Source organism: Giraffa tippelskirchi, chromosome 14 (genome assembly GCF_054371585.1).
Source record: "Giraffa tippelskirchi isolate mGirTip1 chromosome 14, T2T-mGirTip1v1.2.pri, whole genome shotgun sequence".
In the NCBI taxonomy this organism is placed as follows: Eukaryota; Metazoa; Chordata; class Mammalia; order Artiodactyla; family Giraffidae; genus Giraffa; species Giraffa tippelskirchi.
Genome location: NC_137288.1, coordinates 22,302,567 through 22,330,188, shown reverse-complemented (window position 1 = coordinate 22,330,188; position 27,622 = coordinate 22,302,567). Strand labels below are relative to the sequence as shown.

The 27,622-nt window shown below is 42.2% G+C and overlaps 1 protein-coding gene and 1 long non-coding RNA gene across 8 annotated transcripts in view; one reads left to right on the top strand and one right to left on the bottom strand.

Annotated features, from left to right (window-relative positions):
- Positions 1-27,622, top strand: part of DOK6 (docking protein 6) — a 364,846-nt gene that overhangs the window by 331,853 nt on the left and 5,371 nt on the right. The window contains exon 8 of one of the 7 annotated variants that reach the window (XM_081562685.1): positions 17,421-18,343. The exons of 5 other annotated variants lie outside the window; for them this stretch is intronic. In XM_081562685.1, the coding sequence (XP_081418811.1) occupies positions 17,421-17,560 (140 nt within the window). In that variant the 3' untranslated portion in view covers positions 17,561-18,343. Of the gene's footprint in view, positions 1-1,847; positions 3,299-17,420; positions 18,344-27,622 lie in introns of those variants that run through there. One more of the 7 variants, XM_081562687.1, reaches the window with a different exon arrangement.
- LOC145534664 (uncharacterized) lies at positions 389-26,562 on the bottom strand. Its single transcript, XR_014074855.1, has 4 exons — positions 24,950-26,562; positions 24,038-24,202; positions 21,765-21,843; positions 389-2,242 (listed from the first exon to the last, which is right to left on the bottom strand). It is a non-coding gene; the product is annotated as an uncharacterized LOC145534664 (long non-coding RNA).

Genomic DNA, 27,622 nt, shown 5'->3' with positions numbered 1-27,622 from the left:
CTGGTTGGATCTCCTTGCAGTCCAAGGGAATCTCAAGAGTCTTCTCCAACACCACAGTTCAAAAGCATCAATTCTTTGGCACTCAGCTTTATAGTTCAACTCTCACATCCATACATGAATACTGGAAAAGCCATAGCCTTGACTAGATGGACCTTTGTTGGCAAAGTAATGTCTCTGCTTTTTAATATGCTATCTAGGTTGGTCATAACTTTTCTTCCAAGCAGCAAGCCTCTTTTAATTTCATGGCTGCAGTCACCATCCACAGTGATTTTGGAGCCCCCAGAAATAAAGTCTGTCACTGTTTCCATTGTTTCCCCATCTATTTGCCATGAAGTGATGGGACCGGATGCTATGATCTTACACACATTAGAAAGAGAAACAATTGCAGACTGCGCTATAACAAATACATTGTTTACAACATTCTCTCTTTTCAAATACATTTTCAAAAAATGTGTTTACAAGGGGGGCGGCTCTAAGAGTATTTTTTTTAAAGATAGCTACAATCCCACCATCTAACTTTGCTAGTGGACCTCATATAATACTTAGGAATGTTTTTTACTAACTGACAGTCATTTACACCAATAGTTCATTTCTTTATCATATAAAAAAGCCTAATCATTTGGAGGCTCTTGTGGGTTTAGCTACTCAGTGATGACATTGGGGATCCAGTCTCTTTCGATGCTTCTGTTCCGTTGTGCTTAGCCAGTTTGCTTTCACCTTCATGCTTGTAACTCTTGCTCTCAAGATGACTGCCAGAGCTCCAGGCATCACATTCACTTTCAAAACACAAAAGGAAGAAACAAAAAGCTTCTCTATTATGAGGCTTATTAATTTTTTAATCAGTGAAGGAAACTCTCCAAATTTCCATGCAGATGTCTTCCATTTAATGGGCCAGAATTCTGACATTATGGGCATCTCTGTGGACAAGGGAGGCTAGGAAAGTTAGTAACTGGGCAAAGAGGAAGGAACTGCTGTGATGAGCGTACTAGTCATAGTCACTATTTATCTCCTTGGCTGAGGGAAAATCCTGACTTCCCTGAGATCAAAATATTTCCACCCTGGCTTCTTACCACAAGGAGAAAAGGGAAAATGGGCAGTTGTCTAGGCAGTAAACAGTAGCTGGCATATTTTAGGACAATACAATTACAAAATTATAAACTCTCCAAGAATATTTATTCCAGCAAGTTACTATTTTATATCTATCTGTAAGTACAAATACTTCTGATTAAAATAATGTATGGGAATTGAAAATTTGGTGAAAGAATAAAGCACTGAGAATAAAATGAGAAATGAGAATAAAATAAAATGTTTAAAACCATCTCCCAGAGACTATCATGTTGTATTTATGTATAAAGATATATCCAGTCTTTTTGTTTAGTTTGAGTTTTTTACTCAGTGTATCTTATCTTCTATACTACTTTTTAATCAGCCTTTTCCTTAACAGTGTGCCATGGCTGATATTAATGCCACATCATTAATATCTTTGTATATCATCACTTATAATAGCTAAATGATATTCTAAGCATAGGTCTGTAGATTAATCCATATAAACAACTCCCACTGTCAAACATTTAGACTGTTTTGTGTTTGTGTTTTTTGGTTTGATTTTCTGTTTATTTTGCTATTAAATATCACAATATTTTTCTTGTGATGAGAACCTTTAACATCTCCCTTTTAGCATCTCCAATATACAATCCAGTATTGTTAGCTACAGTCACCGTGCTGTGCTTCATAGCCCCACAACTTACGGATCCTATAACTGGACGCAAACTAACTCTTAAGCTTCCTCGGGAAATCGTAAGCCACGGATTTCTTTAGTCTCACATATGCTTGTTCTGCCATCTTAGATATTAACACAGACTGCCAGCTGGTACGGAGAACGCAATGGCACTCCACTCCAGTACTCTTGCCTGGAAAATCCCACGGATGGAGGAGCCTGGTAGGCTGCAGCCCATGGGGTCGCTAAGAGTCGGACATGACTGGGCGACTTCCCTTTCACTTTTCTCTTTCATGCATTGGAGAAGGAAATGGCAACCCATTCCGGTGTTCTTGCCTGGAGAATCCCAGGGACCGGGGAGCCTGGTGGGCTGCCGTCTATGGGGTCGCACAGAGTCAGACACGACTGAAGCGACTTAGCAGCAGCAGCAGCAGCAGCCAACTGGTATTGGTGTTTTCTGTGTCATAAATTTTTTCTAACTTTGACTTTGGTGCAGGGTAGCTACCAAATGGAGTCTCTGCAGGGCTGGATAAAAATAAAGAATGGAGAAGTTTAGTAACAGGGGAAGGGTCAAAATACATTTCTGCTCAGAAGGTAAGGGGACTCCTTACACCCTGGAAGCACATCAGAGCGACATTTCAGGGCAAGCTCTAGTTAATCCTTTTACTGCCAAGATGGAGGCGTTTGGAAGAGCACTTTCTAGCTCGCTCACTTGACGATTCTTATGATTAACTGCCATCAGAAGTCAGAACTTGGGCAGCACATAAAGAGACATGGCTCCTGCACTTGGGGTTTATAATCTAAAGGAAGGTGTACATGCTGGCGAGACATTAAAACCCATCACTGAGGAACATACTTCCATCTCAGAGGAGGAAAGTTCATGAACATCTAGACAGTGGTCTTATTTCACCTGTTATGTCCTGTGAGGGGAGGATGGAGATAGGAGAAGAGGGGTATGAAGGCCACTGCAAGTTTTCATGAAAGAAATGAGCGATGAGAAAGAAATAATAATATTTATGAAATAATCCATGCAAAATCCATGCAAAAAACAGACATGACTCTTTTTCAATACACGTAGCCACATGCAAAGTGGATGGTGCTATAATTTGGATTGAACTTGTTTCTACAGTTCAGTAATCTTTATTCAGTTTTCCAGATAAACCACAGCACTATTAAGATGGCTCTCTTACACACAGGAAGAAAAAAAAGAAAAAACTCAGACAGGCCAGAGTATTTCCAAAGAGATCTTCTCCCAAACAAAGCTTGATCTGATGAAAGCACATACATGATAAAACTTGAGCAATGTCCATTAACAAGCAATAAACATTTTCTTGAACTTTGGCCAAAGGTTCACAGGCTTAACTGAAATGTCTCAGGGTACACATATATGAATAAACTCTGAAGAAAAGTCATTAATTGTATCTGTCCTTTCAAACAAGTTTTTTCATTTTATTATTAAAGGACATGGTATTATAATAATTTCCCTTAGTTATTATTTGGTTTCTGAAACTGAGTTTATGTTGTGTGGATGTGTGTACTAAAAAAACCAAACACAAACAAATAAAAGATTGTGTAGCCTTACTGTTTACTTTTCCTTAAAGATTTTTTGGATGTATTTCAAAATTACAAATTGAAATTTGCATTACACCCATTTAAATGTCTTTCTTATCTGGCCTCTTTTTAGCTCTCTAACCTAGTAAAGCACCAAAGAGAATTACTATTATATAATTAGTATAATAAATGATATATTTAATGGTATCCACACAGTTTAGAAAATCAGTTTTATTTATGTCTTCTTAGATGGTTTTACTGCCTGTAATTTCTTACTGGAAGGCTGCTGAATGAAATACAAAAATTCTCTGGAGCATGCTGCTAGTTCTATTTTTGGACTTGTGCTGTATGTTAAATTTTAGCCCATTCCAACTGTTAATATTGTAAAAGGTCAAATACTCAATGCAGTGCCCTTTTTAGTGTCTGCACTAAATGCCAGATTAATCTCAGTGTAATTAATGGGTCTACCCTGTATTTATTAAGCAGGAAAATAGGATTATTTCCCTCAGAACCCATGAACCTAGCAAAATCATAGATAAGAAACATAAATTTTGCAGCTGCCGCCCTGACTAGAAACCAGCTACAGAACCCAAATAAATTCCTTTTCTGTTTAATTTTCTGAGACCCAGAATTACAGAATAAGATCTCACTCATCAGTCACTGTAGTACCATTACCATCAACCTTAAGGATCAGTGTTGTACAAGGCAGGCAAGGTAACTGGAGACTTACACCACCAGGCAGGTTATTATATGAGAATATTATGCTAAGTGAAAAGCTCATTCAGGAATCAGAGTGCATGCAGACTGGCTTTTATGTCTCTACAAATTTCTAAAGCAAACACTAGCCATTCAAGTTCATCATACAATCAAATGGAAAAGAGGACCAATACTGGATTCACACCCAGCTTCAGGCAGACCTGCAGGAAGTGCTGGGGGGTGTTATCATGAGCTTCCTCCTTCTCCAGCCTCTAGTTAACCGTCATCAAAAGTGCCAAGTGACGCGGTGTCATCAGCAGCTCATTGACGGTGAGCGCTGTCACTTCCAATCACAACTGGTTAGTATTTAAGGGAATTTAGAGATTATGTGGGCACATGCTCTTAAGGGCTTCTTCCCAGGTGGCTCAGTGGTGAAGAACATGACTGCCAATGCCAGAGAAGCGGGTTCCATCCCTAGGTCCAGAAGATCCCCTGGAGAAAGAAATGGCAACCCACTCCAGTATTCTTGCCTGGAGAATCCCATGGACAGAGGAACCTGCGGGTTGCAGTCCACAGAATCGCAAAAGAGTTGAACACGACTAAAGCGACTAAACAACAAAGTAGTTCTTACAGTGTGGTCCCCAAGTCGGCAGCATTCGCATCATCAGGCAACTTGTCAGAAATGCAAGTCCAGACCTACTGAGTCAGAAATTCTAGGGGTGGAGCCCAGGAGACCGTGTGCAGCAAACCTTCAGGTGATTCTGATGAATACTTAAATTCCAAACAACCCCATCCCATTTTGTTCCATTTTTTGAATAATAGGAAGACACAAATCACTAGACGATAAAGTCAGAAGGACTCTCACATCTTCTGACTTCCTGAGAATATCCTGTACCATTCACAGAGATGACTGAATCTTTTTGAATGGGAGAACTGGACCTCATTTGGGGCGCAAAATGGGGGAAGGGGACTAAGCAGATCTTTGTTGTTAGACATCTGACATTCTAGTCGCCACGAAGCAGAGCTCAGAGGACACCTAGCGTGTGATGTGAGGGAGCAGACACACAACCAGGAATTTGGCGATCTAGGCTGTAGACTCACGGGCACCTGACAGACCTTGGCAATGTCACACCAGCCCCCAGGGTGTCACTCCAAGTACCAAGTAACAACGCCTTCCCTCTTACTTCTCGGTGCTGTTGTTAGAATAAATAACAATTAATAACAAATAACAAATAATTGTTTGAAAAAATAATTATCTGTGAAAATATCTGAAGCTTGACAGCAACATATAAACATTTTCCTACTTTGAACAAAACTGAGACCTGTGGCCAATAGGGTGTAACCCGGAAGTGATGGGAGCAGGTGCTGAGGGAGTGATGAGAGGGGCCCCAGGAGAGAGGAAGGGACAGGGTGTAACCCGGGGGTGATGGGAGTAAGTGCTGGGGGAGTGATGGGAGGGGCCCTAAGAGAGAGGAAGGGAAAGGGTGTAACCCGGAAGTGATGGGATCAGGTGCTGGGGGGGTGATGGGAGGGCCCCCCAGAGAGAGGAAGGGAAAGGGTGTAACCCGGAAGTGATGGGAGCAGGTGCTGGGAGGGTGATGGGAGGGCCCCCTGGAGAGAGGAAGGGACAGGGTGTAACCCAGACGTGATGGGAGCAGGTGCTGGGGGGGTGATGGGAGGGCCCCCTGGAGAGAGCAAGGGACAGGATGTAACCCGGAAGTGATGGGAGCAGGTGCTAGGGGGGTGATGAGAGGGCCCCAGGAGAGAAGGGGACAGACCCTGGCCTACAGCTGGGTGGCCTTGAGAAAAACAATTGAAAGAAGAGCTGATTAAAAATATAGGAGCTGGCAATCAGTAACCAGTACCAACCAGAAAGAGAAGTGAAAGCGGTGGGCAGGAGGAGAGGTTCATGATTGCAAAGCTGCACGTCAACAACAACAAATACGTGTTTTCAAGGCTACATTAGACATGGCGGCGGCTGCGGGAGGGAGGGGAGGATGCGCTGTGGGAAATGAAGCCACAGCCCCTCATGGGGCACGGGACCAGCAGAGCCAGAGTGGCCGGATGAGGGGGGAAAGGCACAGTGGAGTCGGGGCTGGATTTTCATTTCTCTTCGGTAATTTTGAAATCACTGCAGGCAAGTCTGAAAGTTTGACCTCTGTAAGAATGAAAGGGGAAACGGGCTGGTCCCCGGGTGCCCGGCACTGCGACCAGAGCAGAAAGGTGCGGGGGCCCAGCGCGAGCCTGGTACACCTAGGGAAGCCACCGAGGGGGCGGGAAAGCAAAGCTCCAGGAGGGAGGGAGGCCGAGGGGCAGGTGAGGTCGGAGGCCCCAGGGGAGACCTGCACAGAGACAGGGAATGGAGGAAGGCGGGAAGGTGGACTTTATTTTTACTCATCTTCGTATTGTTTGGTCTCTCACCCTGCAGTCAAGAAGCATTCCTTTTGTGACTGGAAACGCATCAGAGAAAAGAAATGTAAATAAGAAACAGTACCGTAGGGACCTCCCTGGTAGCCCAGTGGTTAAGAACCCACCTTCCAATGCAGGGGACACAGGTTCAGTCCCTGGGAACTAAGATTCCATGTGACGAGGGGCAGTTCTGCCTGGGTGCTGATATTATTAAGCCGGCGGGCTAGAACTAGAGAGTCCCTGTGCCACAACTGAGAGGCAGCCAGACGGACACATGTGGTGATGATTCAGTCGCTCAGTCCTGTCAGACTCTTTGCCACCCCATGACTGTAGCCCGCCAGGTTCCTCTGTCTGTAGGATTCTCCAGGCAAGGACGTTGCCATTTCCTTCTCCAGGGGATCTTCCGACCCAGGGATTGAACCCGCATCTCTTTCATTGACAGGCAGATTCTTTATTGAGCCACCAGGGATTACTTAGACAGAGAGATCAATATAAACAATACTATATTATGAAACTGTGTGCTAAAATTGGCACTGAAGCCATTAACTGGGGCCAGGAAGGTCTGAGCATCTGCAGAGCTAACATGATCAGCGCTGCAGCTCCTACATGACTGCCTGCTCTGATGTAAGAATATGGTTACAGGAATAAATCATGCAAATGAAAGCAAACCAAGTTTGACAGACGACAAAAAAAACTTTGTAATAATCACATTTTAAAAATCTGAATGTATAGCAGCCAATCCAAAAGTCTACAAGCAATAAATGCTGGAGAGGGTGTGGAGAAAAGGGAACCCTCTTACACTGTTGGTGGGAATGCAAACTAGTACAGCCACTATGGAGAACAGTGTGGAGATTCCTTAAAAAACTGGGAATAGAACTGCCATATGACCCAGCAATCCCACTGCTGGGCATATACACCGAGGAAACCAGAATTGAAAGAGACGCGTGTACCCCAATGTTCATCGCAGCACTGTTTACAATAGCCAGGACATGGAAGCAACCTAGATGTCCATCAGCAGATGAATGGATAAGGAAGCTGTGGTACATATACACAATGGAATATTACTCAGCCATTAAAAAAAATACATTTGAACCGGTTCTACTGAGATGGATGAAACTGGAGCCCATTATACAGAGTGAAGTAAGCCAGAAAGAAAAACAACAATACAGTATACTAATGCATATATATGGAATCTGAAAGATGGTAACGATAACCCTATATGCGGGACAGAATGAGAGACACAGATGCATGGAACAATTTTATGGACTCTGAGGGAGAAGGTGAGGGTGGGACGTTCTGGGAGAATGGCATTGAGACATGTGTATTGTCATATGTGAAACAGAGCACCATTCCATGTTCGATGCATGTGACAAGGGCTCGGGGCCGGGGCAGTGGGATGATCCAGAGGGATGGGAGGGGGAGGGAGGTGGGTGGGGGGTTCGGGAAGGGGAACACATGTAAACCCATGGCTGATTCTTGTCAATGTATGGCAAAAACTATTACAATATTGTAAAGTAATTAGCCCCCAAGTAAAATAAATAAATGTATAAAAAAAAAAAAAATAAAAAAATAAAAATCTGAATGTATGTATTTTAGGCTTGTACTCCATGAAATTTCTGATATTTTACAGTTCATAACCTAAAAATTGAAATATTATATGGTTTATTTTTATCTTTCTATTGAATAGATAATATACCTTGAGATTTATCAGTATTTGGTTAAAATTCTCTTTTTTGGTTTCATTTTCATTTCACTGATTAAACATATTAGCATGAAAAATAATCTCCACTGGTGTCAATTTATACAACCGTATTTTCTCTCCTGCATTTTATGTCCTCTAGGATTTATGAAAAATGCTATTTTCTATGGATATGATATGGTATCCAAAAGTAAAACACTATGACTTAAGAAAAGTCATCATCAAATATCTTGATGTTGTTAAGGAAAGTTCTATACTCAATATGCCAGCAAATGTAGAAAACTCAGCAGTGGCCACAGGACTGGAAAAGGTAAGTTTTCATTCCAATCTCAAAGAAAGGCAATGCCAAAGAATGTTCAAATTACCATACAGTTGCACTCATTTCACATGCTAGCAAGATTATGCTCAAAATCCTTCAAGCTAGGTTTCAGCAGTATGTGAACTAAGAAATTCCAGATGCACAAGGTGGATTTTAAAAAGGCAGAGGAACCAGAGGTCAAATCCCAACATCTGCTGGATCATAGAAAAAGCAAGGGAATTCCAAAAAACCATCTAATTCTGCTTCATTGACTATGCTAAATTAACTTATATACAGAGTACATCATGAGAAACGCTGGGCTGGAGGAAGCACAAGCTGGAATCAAGATTGCCGGGAGAAATATCAATAACCTCAGATATGCAGATGACACCACCCTTATGGCAGAAAGTGAAGAAGAACTAAAGAGCCTCTTGATGAAAGTGAAAGAGGAGAGTGAAAAAGTTGGCTTAAAGCTCAACATTCAAAAAACTAAGATCATGGCATCCGGTCCCATCACTTCATGGCAGATAGATGGGAAAACAGTGGAAACAGTGGCTGACTCTATTTTGGGGGCTCCAAAATCACTGCAGATGGTGACTGCAGCCATGAAATTAAAAGATGCTTACTCCTTGGAAGGAAAGTTCTGACCAACCTAGACAGCATATTAAAAAGCAGAGACATTACTTTGCCAACAAAGGTCCATCTAGTCAAGGCTATGGTTTTTCCTGTAGTCATGTATGGATGTGAGAGTTGGACTATAAAGAAAGCTGAGCGCCGAAGAACTGATGCTTTTGAACTGTGGTGTTGGAGAAGACTCTTGAGAGTCCCTTGGACTGCAAGGAGATCCAACCAGTCCATCATAAAGGAGATCAGCCCTGGGTGTTCATTGGAAGGACTGATGTTGAAGCTGAAACTCCAATACTTTGGCCACCTGATACGAAGAGCTGACTCATTTGAAAAGACCCTGATGCTGGGAAAGATTGAGGGCAAGAGGAGAAGGGGACGACAGAGGATGAGATGGTTGGATGGCATCACCGACTCAATGGACATGAGTTTGAGTAAACTCAGGTAGTTGGTGATGGACAGGGAAGCCTGGCGTGCTGCAGTTCATGGGGTCTCAAAGAGTCAAACACAACTGAGTAACTGAACTGAACTGAAAGCTTTTGACTGTGTAGATCACAACAAATTATAGAAAATTCTTAAAGAGATGGGAATACTAGACCAGATTACCTGCCTCCTGAGAAATCTGTATGCAGGGCAAGAAGCAACAGTTAGAACCAGACATGGAACAATGGACTGGTTCAAAATTGGGAAAGGAGTAAGTCAAGGTTGTATATTGTCACTCTGCTTATTTAACTTCTATGCAGAGTACATCATGAGAAATGCTGGGCTTGATGACTCACAAGCTGCAATCAGTACTGCTGGGATATATATCCACAACCTCAGATATGTAGATGATATCACTTTAATGGCGGAAAGCAAAGAGAAACTAAAGAACCTCTTGATGAAAGTGAGAGACTGAAAAAGCTGGCTTAAAACTCAACATTCAAAAAACTAAGATCATGGCATCCAGTCCCAGCACTTCATGGCAAACAGATGGGGAAAAAGTGGAAACAGTGACAGGTTTTATTTTGAGGGGGCTCCAAAATCACTTTGCGTCATGACTGCAGTCATGAAATTAAAAGACGCTTGCTCCTTGGAAGAAAAGCTATGACCAAAGTAGACAGCATATTAAAAATCAGAGACATCACTTTGCTGACAAAAGTCCATATAGTCAAAACTATGGTTTTTCCAGTAGTCATATATGGATGTAAGAGTTGGACCATATAAAAGGCTGAGCATCAAAGAACTGATGTTTTTGAACTATGATGCTGAAAAAGACTCTTGAGAGTCCCTTGGACTGTAAGGAGATCAAACCAGTCAATCAAAGAAAATCAACCCTGAATATTCACTGAAAGGACTGAGGTTAAAGCTAAAGCTACAATACTTAGGCCACCTGATGTGAAGATCTAACTCATTGGAAAAGATCCTGATGCTGGGAAAAACTGAGGGCAAGAGGAGAAGGGAGCGGCAGAGGATGAGATGGTTGGATGGCATCACTGACTCACTGGACACGAGTTTAAGCAAACACTGGGAGATGGTGAAGGACAGGGAAGCCTGGCATGCTACAGTCCATGGGATCGCAGAGTCAGACATGACTTAGCAACTGAACAACAACAAATATCAGTTTTAGAGACAGATCAAACATCCTAATTCGTATCCTCCATCCAGTAATAATTTTTAAAACATAAAACAAGCTCCTGAATCCCCTTAGGAGGCCCTTGGCAATCCCATTGCTCCTAGTTTGTGTTGCTAAAGAATCAAATTCCAGCAGTGAATGTCCTGGGCACTGCCCAGCCCCTGTCCAGTCTGACATGCTGGACATTGGATGACAGTAGCTGCTCCTACATGTCTCTCGGCCAACAGAACTGACCATTTTCCACCTCCAGTGCAGTGTGCTCCTCTTCCAAAAATCAAGAACTGTGCATAATAATACACAGTGGCCACACATATCACAATAATTAGACCCATTCCCCATGAGCAAATTAGCAAGTTAACTCCACAGCCTTAAAGCGTATTTGCAGTGAACGGATGATGTTTTACGACCAGGAAGGTTGGAGATCTGCTGCTCTGGGGTGTCTTATTCCATGGTCATAAATATAACCAGCTAATGTGTACACAACACTTACAGGAATAAGTGCTGTGCAAAGAACTTCTCATGGGTTATGCATGTGCTCAGTTGCATCTGACTCTCTGCAGCCCGGTGGACTATAGCCCACCAGACTCTCCATGGGATTCTCCAGGCAAGAATACTGGAGCGGATTACCATTTCCTCCTCCAGGGGATCTTTCCAATCCAGGGACCAAACCCGAGTCTCCTGCGTCTCCTGCACTGGCAGGTGGAGTTTTTACCACTAGTGCCACCTGCGAAGCCCTCACACGGGTTACTCTGTTTAAAACACTTTCTACTTAACCTAAGCCGCAAGGTAGATATTACCCCGCTTAAAAAATGCAAAACCTGGGGCCTTTCAGTGACTTCCAGTTACAGGCAAACAGGATTTAAATCCAGATCAGCAAATCCTGTCCTTGGTCTGAGAACTTGTCCACAGTGGAGGAGGTCTTTGGAGCCCTTGGTTTAGGAATTGTTTCTGACCTTTGAAAGCTAGGCCAGGAGGACCATAGAGAGGAAGAGACAGCCAGGGCCACAGCAGAGCCCCAGCGAGGGCTGCAGGAGGCGACTGCAGCAAAGGTAACAGCACCCACCAGCGTGAGCCTGAAGAAAACCCCGAAGGAAAAGAGTGTGCATTCGGCAGAGCATTTATGGAGAAGACAATCTGCGCACGTCCTGTTACCCGTGAGACAGTCAGTAGACCCACAGCTCCAACAAGCATCAGAAGGACGTGCAGACTAAGCTTTTAATGGTGTTACATTTTGACTGTTCCTACACAGCAGGTGTTCATTCTTTGAATCTGAGCCCAGCTTATCTGTTTCTTATTCTTTCCTGAAACACCTTGTACACCTCCAGTAGCCAGTCAGCGATCACCGCTGATCACTACTGCTGATCAGTTCAGACGTGTTAACTCTTTGTTAAGTGAAAAAGCTTCAGTTTTCTTCTTAATAAATAAGACAATAATAAAAATGGTCCTTGAGGATGTTTGGCCCTAAAATAAAGCACTCCACAATTTACTGATGCTGCCATAACCAAATACCGTAGACCGAGTGGTTAAACATGAGAAATTTATTCTCTCACACTTCTGGAGGCAGGAAGTCCAACATGAGGGCATCGGCAGGGTCAGATTTTGCTGAGAGCTTTCTTCCTGCTCCCAGATGGCTGCTGTCTTGCTGTGAACTCCCATGACCTTTCCTCAGTGAATGTAGATAGAGAGACTTCTTTCTCTTCTCATGAAGTCACCAGTGCTATCTGATAAGGACTCACTCTTATGAGCTCATTCAACTAAGTTACAATCTAGCAGGACACCGTTCAGCCCACCACAGTCCTGTAACCACTGAGTTCAGCCCAGCGTCCCGACCATCACGAGCTCATGCACAGTGAGCGTCCTGCCGCCGGTCCGTGAATAGCCCCCGCTCGCCACAACAAGAGAGAGGCCGCCTGCAGCAGCTAAGACCCAGCACAGCCAAAATAAACAAACAGTAAAATTATTTTTAAAACACACCCACAGACCACAACCTCAGGAAGAGCAGGCAGGGACTTCAGGATGTGAACATCCCCCTGGAGAAGGAAATGGCAACCCACTCCGGTATTCTTGCCAGCAAAATCCCACGGATGGAGGAGCCTGGCGGGGAGGAGCCTGACGGGCTGCAGTCCATGGGGTCGCAAAGAGTCAGACACAACTTAGCAACTGAGCACATATTGATTGCTATTTTTATATCATATTTCTTTCCACCCAGAGATTTAAATTTGTGCTTACTTTAACTGGTAAATTTAAAAACACATAGATGCAATATGTAAACATTACTAGAACCTTCTGTTGTCAAACAGAAAGGCAAATCATTCAAAAGTTTGTGAGTATCACTTTTTTATTGACTATCAAACGTGAAGCTGCTGTTAACAAGCAGGACTGACACCCTCAGTGCTGGTCTTTCACCAGATGGAAGCAGCTCCACCAGCTTTTCTGGGATCATCTCCCTCCTTGTGGACTCTAATCACCTACGAAACTCCTCAGAGCAGCACCTAAGTTAGTGTTTGGTTGAAACTTGGGCTGTGGCCCAACTGGTTCACACTCAGGAAAGACCACTCAGCCTGTAGTCGCCCCCTCCCTGCACAAGGCTGCCAGACACCGTGGCACAACACCAAGGACATCTACAAGTAAGTCTCTACCAGGCAGGCTTCATAAAACAATACATGTGAAAAGAGACCAAAAAGAAACATTTTGCACACATACAAGAGTTTTGGTTTTACTGTCATTGGCACTGGTATCAGAGAATGTCTGCCTGTAGTTACAGAAGCAAAAAATATTCTTACAAAGTACACAGGGGTGTCCGGCAGTACCACCAGGAGTGGATGGAGGAGCCTGGTGGGCTACAGTCCACGGGGTCACAAAGAGTCAGACACGACCGAGCCACTGAACACACACCGATTACTGTTTTTATACCATATCTCTTTCTACGCAAGAGATTTAAAGTCGTGCTAACTTTCAAAGTCACTCAGTCATGTCCGACTCTTTGCAACCCCATGGACTATGCAGTCAATGAAATTCTCCAGGCCAGAATACTGGAGTGGGTAGCCTTTCCCTTCTCCAGGGGATCTTCCCAGCCCAGGGATCAAACCCAGGTCTCCTGCATTGCAGGTGGATTCTTTACCAGCTGAGCCACAAGGGAAGCCCGTGCTAACTTTAACTGGTAAATTTAAATTTAAACATACAGATGCAATACGTAAACACTGCCAGGACCTTTTGTTATTAAACAAAAGGGAAAGTCATTCAAAAGTTTGTGAATATCAAAATGACAATCATTGACCATTCACTTATTATACAATCAAATTTTTTCAATCGACTCACATGTCAACCATTCTGTCAACCATGTCAACCAATGACACGTAGTGGTTAAAATGTTTGAGAATAATGAACCGAGTCAGTAACTGAAAGTTATCAATAGACAAAGCTGTCTGATTGTCAACCGGCTTCCACAACCCCTACACCATGCTTCCTGTGTGGGCCACGTTTCTCTGCTTTCTGCCCCACATTCTAACAGTGGTTAACAGGACCCTCTAAAATACACTGACTGCATCTTCTCAGTTCAGTTTAACTGTCTGTCAAGGAAACAAAGGAAATTATATTCACCAAAAAACTCTGATAAGTGATATATTCACCAGTGACTCATCCCCTGAACGTTAACCATCACAGCTTGCAGGCTATTTACCCTGTAATCTCTTTATTTTCTATCTTTAAAGCTCCCTATTGTGATGTAGCAATCATCTCTTAGAGCAATTTTAAAGGGTAGAAAATCTTCGAGAACAATTTTCCATATTCAGAATTTAAACATGCTTTTCGCTGTTCTTAACAAAGGCTCTAACAGGATAAAAGCTTCATTCTAAAACTGCAGGAATCATTCATTTTCTCTGCTTTGTGTTTGTCCTAAAACAAGTGTTTCTTTTTTCACTGGGAAAATCAAATAAGCACTGATTTTTTCCCCCATTTTATTTTTACATTGACAGCATGCTATCTATTGTTTAAAAAAATATATATCTGAAAAAGAGATTCCCCACATCAAAGCAGTAGCAGCAACAAAAATCTATGTGCCTTATAAGAAACAGTTTGGATAATTCTTAGGTGTCTGGACTACCTTTATTGGAAATTAATTTTCATTAATAACTATTTCTGCCCCATGAATTTGAGTGGTAAGAGAACCACTCACCTAATTTTCTGTTCTCCAGTAAGAATTCCAGCATATCTCTCTCTCACATATCAAGGAGTTATTCAGCTCTTTCTCTGAAACTGTCCTGCTGGTCAGTATCATGAAATTATTTCATAAAGCCATGATTTCACAAGAGGAAGAATTTCACTGAAACTTAGCAAAGTCTTACTAAATAATAAGTCAATGTGAAAATCTAACAAAAACTGGGATTCACTGCCCTTATGCTGTGATGTGCTTAGTCACTCAGTCGTGCCTGACTCTTTGTGACCTTGTGGACTATAGCCTGCCAGGCTCCTCTGTCCATGGGGATTCTCCAGGCAAGACTATTGGAGTGGGTTGCCGAGTCCTCCTCCAGGGGATCTTCCCAATCCAGGGATTGAACCCAAGTCTCCCACATTGCAGGCAGATTCTTTACCGTCTAAGCCACCAGGGAAGCCCACCCTTATGGTAAAAAAGCATTAAACATCACTATTGATTAACGTTGTCGAGAACTGTGAGGGTCTAAGATTTCACCCCATGTACCAGCTAGCCAGTTGGCCTGCCGCAGTTCCATGGGTGCCGGCAGAAGACGAGAGATGCCTGGCTCAGAGACCCAGGAACCTTTATTACTCAGAGCAATAGTATTAGCCAGTGTATCAGCATTTCTGTCGGTTTCCTGAGTCCCATTTCTCACAGGGAGATGCAGAGAGGATCAGGCGACACTCACATATGAAGAAGGTTGTGTTACAGGAGAGGAACCACAGCATAGGGAACCCTAATATTTTATAGTGGGTGATTATCCAGCCCACACTTTGTCCCAGAGGGAGACACCCTTACTGCAAGGGGCATAATCTTCCCTCTTCTCTGGAGGGAGATGCTTGATCCATCTTTCAGAACAAGGGCCCTCCCTGCCTTTGCTCACAAAACATGCAGAGGGGCAGGAGGCTCAGGGAGGACTGTCTACCAGCAAACTCTCACTTTCCTCATTTTTCTACTAAACTCACATCTGTTTAGACTGTGAAAAACCTTTTAAATTGGTACATTTGTCGGCGTCAGTATATTATGAGCTAGCTAAAAATAATCATTTCCTCATTCTCCTATACACCTATAGCATACATGTGACAGTCATATTTAGTCTTACACTATTATTAAAATTCTCATTTTTAAAAGGATTATCATTTCCCCATTGGCCAGAACCAGGCCACATCATTCAATTATTCTGATTCAAAAAGTAATTACTAGCCACCAAACATGTGCAAGGAGATCCATGAGACATGAGTCTACCTTCTCTGCATAGAGCTGCTGCATGCATTTTTCATAGTTTTATGCATTAACATTTACTGAGTGCCCTCTGTGAGCCTGGCCTTTCACAAGGCTCCACAGACACAAAGGTAAATAGACCTTCTTTCCTCAAGTTCAGGATAAGCTCACAGAGACATGAAGGCAAAGAGTTAAGAGGTGAGCTGGGTACACAGGAGAGGGTAAGAGGGTGCCGAGCAGCGGCTCTGAATCAGGCCAGGCGAGACGGTGTGCAGGACTCTCTGAGGCTTCCTACATGAGTTCTTCAAGAAAAACAGGAACCAGCCTGAAAGAGTGGGTGCAAAGGAGGGCGAGGGGGCACACTGCCACAGAGGAAGGAGCCCGGGCCACAGGGCAGGGAGCTGCCTTCCCAGGGAGCTGCGTGTCCTTTAGAAGGGGTCTGGGGGAGCCGGGGTGGGGTGGAGCATGGCTGAAATCAAAGAGTCATTAAGGGACGTTCTGACATGTTCATAAGCATGTGTTATATATGAGAGCGTCTGAGGGTTAACAGTCTGGCTAAAAGGAAGCCCTGGATTCCACGTATATTCACGCAATTTGAGCCACGCTCACTTCTCCAGCTTCAACTTTTCCCAGTCTCCACCTCCACGCCTGCTCTCCCAACCTCATCTCAACTACACCCCCATAAAAATTAATTTAAATAAATAAATAAAAGGGAAATACATCCCCGCCCCTGGAAAAGAAAGCCCTAGAGGACATCTAAGGCTTATTTATAAACAAAACAATGGTTTTTTACAAGGAGTTTTACTGGAAAGGGGTGGCACTGATGGATTCTGCACTTGGGGCTTGAGTAAAGAGCCCTCTAATCACACCCGTGTCCCAGCACTGAGGACCTTGAGTACGTAGGTGCTGTGCAGGGGAGTCTGCCTTTATCCTGCACAGGTGTAGAGGGGAGGGGCCGCTGGATGCTCACAGTCACCCCCGCAAAGAACAGATCCGAGAAGGGAGACACTGTTGTCAGGAAGACCAGCTGGGCGGCTGCAGCCATAAACCTGATGGGAAATTTAGGGTGAAGGGAGTGAGCATGAAGAAAGCACCTGGATTCAAGAGGCTTCGGGGAGGAAGAAGCTGCAGGACTCAGTGGCCGAAGGCAGGAGGGAGATGGGGGCCGAGCACACAGACCAGAATGGCCACAGCCCTCTGACCCAGGCTGCCGGGTTGGTGGGTGCAGGACGACAGGAAATCGGGCAAGAATGCCGGGTTCAGTGTTGAAACACCCCTTCTCAGTCACAGACAAGCTTTTGTCTCCTGGCCATGCTCTCCTGTTTCAGCGATCAATGCCAAGATGAAGAGGCACAAAGGTTTTCTTCATTTTTAAAACCTCTCATTCTTTGTCCATAGGTGACAGAGAACTTACAGCCATCAGACCTCCAGCTGTCGGGCTTTTCCAAACAATAACCCCCAAGGAACTCACCTTTCCCTCCTCTATTTTTAGAAAAAAAACACTTATCTCTTCAACGTATCAGAGCCTAGTTATTTAGTCAATTCAACAATATCTAGAAACACATTTCAGATAAAAGGGAAGCAGAAATGAGGCGTTAACACAACATGTAGGGATCTACCCCCCTTGCTGGTTTAGTTACACTGTCTCCCTTCTGCTCAAGGCTCTGGGGGGTTTCTAGGACCCTTCTCATCCCACAGATAGAGAGGAACCTCAGGCTTCAGTTACAGTCAGGATGCTGAACTCAAGTCTGTCACAGCCGAATTATTTAACTTCCCCGTGTTCCCCATCCAGGTTCTCCTCAAAGTTTCTAGAAGGTATAATGCTCTGCCATTCTCAGTCGTGTTTCTAAACCTGCTGAAACCATTTACACTGTTGTTCGATAACTCTGCTCGAGGCATCAACCAAGGAAAGGCTGCTGATCTGGCCAAATCAGCAGCTCTCAAGGAGCCATCTCCAGTCTACCAGGCTGAGAGGAATATGTTTCTTACACGGCTAAACTTCTCGGCTTAATTTTCTTTTGAAAAATTACAATTTCTAATCTCCTCCTGATGGAAGGAAACAGGAGGGCCTATTTGCTGTGGCCAAATCCACACAATACTGTATGGAACTCACGGGGTCAAGCGGAAATGCTGTCCTTTCTCTTTGTTCAGCATCCTCCTGGTCCCTTGTCTATGATTCCGTGTTTCCAGCTCCCGCGAGATACCTGTTCTTTGTCTTTGTTGCTACATGCATCTTCACTGATTCTTTCATTATTGTTTCATTAGATTCGTGTTTGGAACGAATTGTCTACCAAAAATAAATGGTGTTTTAAAAATACACATGACTTAAGACCCAAAGTTGCAATCGTCAGATGACAGTATTACCAGCCTGAAATAAATATATATATATACACAAATATATATTTATGTGTGTGTGGACTCAGTTGCTCAGTCATGTCTGACTCTTTGTGGCCCCATGGACTGTAGCCCGCGAGGCTCCTCTGTCCATGGGATTTCCCAGGCAAGAATACTGAAGTGGGTTGCCATTCCCCCCTTCAGGGGATCTTTCTGACCCAGGGATTGAACCCATGTCTCTTGCATCTTCTGCATTGGCAGGCAGATTCTTTACCACTGCACGACCAGGGAAGCCCATATATATTTATATATCCATCCAAAGCAAAGAAAGTAGACAATGTACTCACATTGGGCAGACTTATCTCAGGTAAAAAAGTAACTTCCTGTAAATTTTTTAACAAAAATAGTTTTCTGACCACTTCAAGGCCACTCACCTCCACTGTCAGGACCCCTCAGTGAATCAACCCAGCTAAAATGTTTTCTGACACATTCAGTTCAGTTAAGTTGCTCAGTCGTGTCCGACTCTTTGCAACCCCATGGACTGCAGCACACCAGGCTTCCCTGTCCATCACCAACTCCCGGAGTTTACTCAAACTCATGTCCATTGAGTCAGTGATGCCATCCAACCATCTCATCCTCTGTTGTCCCCTTCTCCTCCTGCCCTCAGTCTTGCCCAGCATCAGGGTCTTTTCAAATGAGTCAGCTCTTCGCATCAGGTGGCCAAAGTATTGGAGTTTCAGCTTCAACATCAGTCCTTCCAGTGAACACTCAGGATTGATCTCCTTGCAGTCCAAGGGACTCTCAAGAGTCTTCTCCAACACCACAGGTCAAAAGCATCAATTCTTCAGTGCTCAGCTTTCTTTACAGTCCAACTCTCACATCCATACATAACTACTGAAAAAACCATAGCCTTGACTAGATGGAACTTTGTTGGCAAAATAATGTCTCTGCTTTTTAATATGCTGTCTAGGTTGGTCAGAAATTTCCTTCCAAGGAGTAAGCATCTTTTAATTTCTGACACATAAATAGTAGCTAATGATTGCTTTCCTGGGAAAATCATTAAAATTGAGGCTTCAAAGAACTGAATGCTGTCCAGTTTCAGAGGGGTTAAACTCAAAATTTAATCCTTTTAGACTTCTTGTCAAACAGTGACAAATGATCCTGTATTTTAACTTCAAGTGCTTTTGTACTTAGAAAAATCTCCCAATTTGAACTATTTTCCTAAATTTCTTTCCAATGATTTTTAATGCTTATTTTTTCACTTCTTTTCAAGGTCTTTGTAATTTACTTTTATATATCATGTAGGAAAGAATATAAACTAGTATGCTTCCTTAAAGAGCTGGCCAAATTTCCCAGAACTGGAAATTTTTTGAAGTTGATAAGAATTAGAATAGACTTATATAGAGGCATGAAGACTTGAGCAACCATAAAGCTGTTCTGTGCTGACTTAATTAGAAAATTTTAATTTTTACATGATTTATCAATTTATACTAAGTTATTAATTATGTAAACATAAATGGTTTTCATTAAAATATTATGTTTCATAGCAGTAGTGAAAATGAGTGAATTCAGTAACAATGGCCAATTCACCATTGTGGACATAATCCAAGATCAATCCAAAGGAGTTACTGATAATTTTATAAGATTTAGCATCCTATTCTAGGAGCTGCTACTGGTGCTTTCGTTATGGCCAACTCTTTGCAACCTCATGGACTGTAGCCCACCAGGCTCCTCTGTCCATGGGATTTTGCTGGCAAGAACACTGGAGTGGGTTGCCATTTCCTTCTCCAAAGGATCTTCCTGACCCAGGGATCGAAACTGCATCTCGACTGCACTGCAGGCAGATTCTCTACCATTGAGCCTATTCTAGTAAGTGATTGTTAAATATATTTTTAAAAAATGATAAAAATGAACATTTCTGGTTTTCACAATTATAAAATTGAAGCAAAACATATAAAGAAATATAGACTCTTGGGGGAAAAAAGTGAATCTCCATATTCTTATTGTCAAGAAACATGAAATACAAGTAATTCAGATTATCCTGTGCACTTTAGAAAATGAATATAACTGAGGGGTATTAAAAGAAAAAAAAAGGCATGAGGCCTGCTTGTTCCCTTGCCTCTAAAATATGTTTTTGTTTGCAAAATCATGCCCTTTTCTCTGGTTGTTGTGCTAACTGTGGGGTTGACAGCCTTCTGGGGTCAGTGAAGAGCTTAGAGCCAGCAGCCTGTATTCCAGCCTTGGTGTCTGTGTACCCAGGAGACAGGGCAAGAGGGCCAGTCCTGCAGCGCTACCAGGTAGATTAAGTCAGTCAATGTAAGGGAGACCTCTGCTGCTTCCTGGGACACAGTGCTCGGTATTAATGAGCAGTAATATCATGACCTGAGCACTTGGCTACTTAATGCCCGATGGTATCTGACCCGAGGTCACCCAGTGAGGCCAGTACCAGCCTCAGAGGCTGTGCTCCCAACCCTTCCCTGTCCTGGCCTATTTTCAGTGCCATGACTACAGGCAACATGACATGATACAATGGCAATAAATCCACAAACATAGTTCAGCCTTTTGACATGAGTACTTAATATTAAAAAAATAAATAACTGATGAAAATACATTTCAATCTCTCACAGAGTTAAAATAAAGATAACTAATTAAAAATTAAAAGGGCTTCTCTGGTGGTCCAGTGGTTGGGAATCCACCTGCCAATGCAGGGGACTTGAGTTTAATCCTTGGTCCGGGAAGATACCACGTTACGGGGCAACTGAGCCCATGCACCACTACTACCGAGCCTCGGAGCCGAACTACTGAAGACCGCACGCCCAAGGGCCGGTGCTCTGCAACCAGTATCACAGGAGGAGCCTGTGGACCGCGACGAGGGAGTAGCCCCGCTCACCCTTAGCAGAGAAAGCCTGCGCGCAGCAACAAAGACTCAGCACAACCAAAACACACAATAAAATTAATTTTTTAAAAAATTAAAAACTAACTGGGGATTAAGATGGTTTTCATTGCTGTGTGCTGGGCACACTGATGGTAAAATGCATACCAAGAATTTTTCATCCTGCCTAGAAAAATACTTTGGAATTTTTGCAGTACAGTACTTTTTCATAAAAGAGAAGAAATGTCCACATCACCTCCTTTGCTCTGTACTCCTTAACTCAATTTTCATGGATCTCAGATCTCCTATTCTCTATTTATCTGGATATTTTCAAAACAACTAGAGAAATCACTGCAGTATTGACCTACCAGGAAGTGCTACTAACCAGAAACTCTCTAGGCTTAAGATTTCCAGGTTCTGAAATTCTCACAGTTTATTGACTACATGAGGAAACTTAAAATATTGAATATAATTATACTGAGAGGTACTCGTAGGTCTCAGCAAGAATGAACATCCTTGCTTCTCACCACACTCACCCATTTTGGCCTCATTCTTGTGCAGGCTGGTACCAGCAGTTTTCATCTCTGCTATTGGACTTGGAGGAATGCTGATTAGCTGGAGATAATAAGGAAGAATGATAAGTAAACCTAAGGAAATGTACATAAAATCAGAGGCTTCTTTCTACCTTCAAAACACCTTCTCTGAGAAACTGTTTTCTCTGGGGCTAAATTTTATCTATCAGTTGTGTGATGGTGGAAAAGGATTGCCAATGGCTCCTCTGTAGTCTTGTTGAGTAAGCCAGCAACTCTGATCCAATCACTCATCTTTAAATCATTCAAAAGTTTTCCTCATCCATTAGAAAAAATATCTGGTCGGTTTCGTAAGATGTAACGAACTCCCCAGGGTGTGCCCATGCTTCCATCCCACCTGCTACAACTCACCATCTAGAGCTTTATCTTTCATCATGAGCATCATGACGGCCTGATTCCTAATGATGAGCTACACAGTCTGAAAGCCATGACTATTTGGGTATTGTGGTCTTATACAGACAAACAAAATATTTACAAATCTAAGAAGACAGGGACATCCCTGGTAGTCTGGTGACTAAGAATCCGCCTTCCAATAGCAGGGCTGTGGGTTCAACCCCTAGTCAGGGAACTAAGGGCCCACAACTAAGACCCAACGCTGTCAAATAAGTACTTTTTTAAACTTAAGAAGACATAATTTTGTTTGTGGTTATCAGAATGTTTCCCAGATCTCTGAAAAATCAACCTATTCCTTACTAGAAGAAGTTCAAGGCAAACTTCTTCATAGAATGAGATGAGAAATCAGATGTGTTGAGTGCTAAGAAGATTTCTGGACACACACCCTCAAACTCATCTTAGAGTCCTCAGATGTATCCACTGCAGAATAAAACTGTGCTACGTTATATGAAAACCTGACAGTAAATTTTCAATCAACTTGTTTATCTCCCTCATATTTAGTCTTTTTTTGCAAACTTCCTCCTGTGTAAACTTATGTGACATTCAATTTTTTTCTATAATATTTGTCATAAATCAAATCTCTAATTTGTAACTCTCATAATAAATCTCATATACTATATAGGAAAGCCCCATTCTCTTGGAAAAGTGTTTCTATGCATTCGTTTAAAATCTTTAGAGAAGAATTACAGCAAATGAAATTCTCCATTTTCTCCTTAAGATGTCATCTTAAGGATGATCAGCTGATATGTATTCTTGTAATTACTTTGCAGGTGATTAATGTGACTAGATAGTAAATTTGTTAAAATACTTCAGCTTATAGTTCTGCAGATCTCAGCTTGAACTGGGCGCACCCTACTTCATGATCCTGAATAGTTCCTTGATTGCTAAAACTTTCTATAAATATGTTCAAAATGGAAACAAAGGTGTATCAATATGTAACTCATTTATATTAATGGAGAAGGAAATGGCAACCCACTCCAATATTCTTGCCTGGGAAATCCATGGACAGAGGAGCCTGGCAGGCTACAGTTCACGGGGTCATAAAAGAGTTGGACACAACTTAGCAACTAAACAAATTTATATTAACTTTGTATTAAAAAAATTATACCTAAACTCTTGAAAATAACAATGAAAAATTTATAGCTCAAAAACTAAATATATGTACTTTTATTTTTATAATATCATCCCATTCTTCTTTTTGAGCACCATTAGTAATTTTTTTTCACATATTCTCTACTGTTTCAACTTTGATTATCCCATGTTAATATTTACCATTTTATTAGCTGCCACAGATTGCTTATAAATTCCACAGCTATTCAAATGCATTCTGCTGACAGAGTTCAACTAAATTTTACTGTTGTAGAAAATTAATATCACAGCTGTAGAAAATTAATATCCCAGTAGGTAATTAGAATACAAGAGAAATGAAATGTACACAACAGGAATAAGTAAATGCTACATCAATGAAAATAACAGAAGACTATTTTTGGTCTAGAAAATGTATGAAATGGGTATTAAAAACATAATTCTGTATGAATCAAATTTAACCACCTTTAAAGCAAATTAAAGTATTAAAAGGATACTGTGTTTGATTTTTTTTTTCAGCATTAGAATGTGGCTGCAAACCCACCAGTCTCTCGTAACTAGAGGCGGGTACTACATGGAATTAAATAATATGCATTTTTCCATTCAAAATTTTCCAATATTTAAAGATATGAGTTGTGGAAGGACAAGAGATTTGGATTCTGCCAGTGCAGGAAGGAAGGGATTCCAAAGATAAAGGGCATCCATCGCAAACATCTTGTTTCCAAGTCCCGGGAGCTCACCATCAGGAAATGAACAGCTGTGTGCTGCTTCACAGAGACAGAGGGAGTGAGTGTCTGTAAGATAATCATTAGCATGAGCCTCTAGAATCCAGGTGTCTTGGTTTCCAAAATCTTCAGAGAAAGTCTATAACCCTCAGATACTAAATTCATTAAAAGGCTGAGAACCTAAAAAAAGAAAAAAGAATATTTAAATATCTTCTTATGAAATAAGCCAAAAAGGTCCATAGTTTTGGGGGTGAAAGTGCCATTATGAATAACAAAAAATATGAATGTATATTAAAGAAAGGAGAACAAGAGAGGGAAGGACAAAGGGAAAAGAAAGCTTTTTCAAATTAAAATTAGAGCAGCAGAATCTTTTTTATAATTTAGTAAGCTTGGAAGGTAAAGTAAACCAAAACCACAAAATAAAGCAGCAAAAAAGAGCGTGAAAATGGAAAAGACTGGAAAATTGTAAGATCAGAATAGCACTAGAACATATAAATAAAAGAAGGTAAGAAAAAGAACAGAGGTGGGAGAGAGAGCAGAGAAAAATGGTGGGAGGGAAATAATCAACAAAAATTATAATGATAATCCAGAAATATTTCCCAGAAATGAGACATCTTTGTTCCTTGATTGAAAAAAAATCTCATAAAGCCTTTGGAAAAATATTCATACTGAGACTCATGAACCTCATAACAAAGGATCAGTGCCAGGTGCTACTGCAAACGCTTTGCTTCTCCTGCAGTAGCGGCAGTGAAGCCTGAACTGGTGGGCCGTGTGTGCACATATACCACAGTATAGTACTCTGCTCTCAGTGTTAATACTGTATTATACAAACACTAACGTAATACACTAGTAGACTATGCTATTATGAATTAACACATTTAACACATGATCCTATTGGCAGAAACTATTATAACTGCCACTATACACCTGAGGGACAGAAGAGCCAAGCGACAGAGCGAGAACTCAAACCCACGTCCTCTTCGGTCGGAGCTAGCACAATCAACCATCGCACAACACGGGATCCTTGGGGCATGAACCAAGAGAAAGTCGCAATGAATGAAGAAGCTGAAGACAGTAGAGGAAATTTATGAAAATGTAAAAACAACGTGTAAGAAAACATTTTAATAATGTTGTGATAAAGAAAGACTTATTTCAAGACACAAAACGGAAACCACAAAGACGTGACTACAAAATTTAAACACGCTATTGTAGCAAAAGGAAATTAAACAAGATGCAATTTTTTATCCTTCAAGTTGACAAAACTGTTTAATCTAATAATCCAGATCTATCTAACATTAGGATAAAAAGTATTTTTATGCCCTCCAGGTGGGCACGTAAATTAGTGTAACACAAATTGACAGTTTATGTCAGAAACATGGCAGCATGACACAACCTTTAAAATTGTTCTTTTTGGATGATTGACGATGAAAAATTACATGTTATATTTAATTATTTTATGTAATCTTAAAACAAATTAAAGAATTTCACTAGCAAGTACAAATACCTCCCAGAGAAAAAGTCAAGAAAATAATAATCCCTGATCCCCTGGAGGAGGGCACAGCAACCCACTCCAGTGTTCTTGCCTGGAGAATCCCGTGGACAGAGGAGGCTGGCGGGCTACAGTCCATGGGGTCGCAAAGAGTCAGACACGACTGAGCACAAGGCACTGGAGGGAAAGTTTAGGAAGAACTGAAATAGAGTCTCTGTTGAGTGGAGTGAACAGGTCTATTCCAGCAAGTTTTTAATTTAAGCCACAAAGTTGATTTTTGGTTTTTGTTTTGTTTTCATCAACAGTGCCTAGGGGCAGAATTCAAATGAATGTTGAGAAAATGATTAATTATTTCTCTCTTTTCTTCTCATACTCATTGTTGCCAAAATCAAACAGCATTTATTAAGCATAAGTTCAGCTCTGATTGAGGTATATTATTTTTGTATTAAATAGCATCAGTTATGAACTGTCTGTAAAGACATGATTAAGAAAAATTCACCATTTCCAATTAGACTAGAAATTGTAAAGATGAAGAAATCTTCCAGATGACTGAATGAAAATAATATTCAAAGCCTGTCATAATGAGGAGAGCACACTGCAATGATGGAGAAAGAAGAGACACTGAATAGGAAGTCAGACAAGAGTGTGGACACATTCAGTGTAGAAAGAAGGGGAAAAACTAACATTGATTAGGTACCTATCACCCCAGCTGTCTTCCTGTATGTTGTTTTGTTTGAAAGTATATATGTGTGTTCAGTCATGTCCAACTCTTTGCAATGCCATGACCCCTGCCAGGCTCCTCTGTCCATGGAATTTTCCAGGCAAGAATACTGGAGTGGGTTGCCATTTCCTCCAGGGGATCATCCCGACCCAGGGATCTAACCTGGATCTCCTGCGTTGCAGACAGATTCTTTTACCACTGTGACACCTGGGAAGCCCATGTTGTTTTGTTTAACCCTCAAAACGCCTTAGGAAAGGGACTTCCCCTGTGGTCCAGTGGTTAAGACTCTGTGCTTCCACTGCAGGGAGCACGGGTTCAGGTTCGATCCCTTGTTGGGGAACTAAGATCGCGCATGCCACACGGCATGGCCAAAAATAAATAAATAAATACCTTAGGAAAGTATGTTCTGTCTGTGCAAGAAAATGAGGCTGAAAAAGGGATGGTAGGGCTGGATTTTGAACTCAGGGCTGTATGTTTCCGTTGAGGGAATGGAGGGCCTGCACAGACGGTGCAGCAGGGGTCACTGTGATGGCTGGACTGACGTGTACTGCCCTGGAACCAAGCCCATGGGCCCCGCTGGCCTCCTGCTCTGCCCCCACACAGCACTGGCTGCAGACCCTGCAATGGATGTCTGCTGCTGCCTGTCCTTGTGTAATGAGCATCCCGAAGCAGCTTGTGGACCCCGGAAACACAGGGACCGTGGTTTCCACTACTTTGTCTTCCCTGTGGAATCTTGAACTGTTTTAGTAGCCGCTTGGCAAATGTCTCTTACATGACTGATTGAAGTTTTACACCAACATTCCGGGGTCAAAACCTGTGTGCGTGGGCAAAGACGCTTCTATATTCACAACTTCAGCCTTAGCCTTCAGGCTACAAGTAATGTGGATTAAAGGTGTGCTCTCACATTGCTCTCTTTCAGATATTTCTGATTTTTTTTTAAGTAACAGGGTAAAACCAAGGCCAGGAACATGCTCTTAACATTAGGACTTCCAACTGGTTTTTGCTCATGAATGCCAGTTTCTTCTCTTATAAGAACTGTGAATTATCATCCAGCAAGTCAGTGATGAGATAAACAAGCAATCTGTAAAATTTTAAGTGAAGTTTCCAATATCAGGTCAGTGTATCCTAACCCTGTATGCAAGCATCATGTAAAAAGGCCACCTCTTAGGGTAAGTCTTCACTGACTGCCCCTATGGTGGCCCTACTGGAGGAGGTCCCCCATAGCACCTGTCTCTTGCTATGACGACAGACTTGTGATTGTCTAGTCGCTAAGTCATGCCTGACTCTGTGGCCCTATGGACTGTAGCCCGCCAGGCTCCTCTATCCATGGGATTTCCCAAGCAAGAATACTGGAGTGGGTTGCCAATTCCTTCTCCAGGGGATCTTCTCA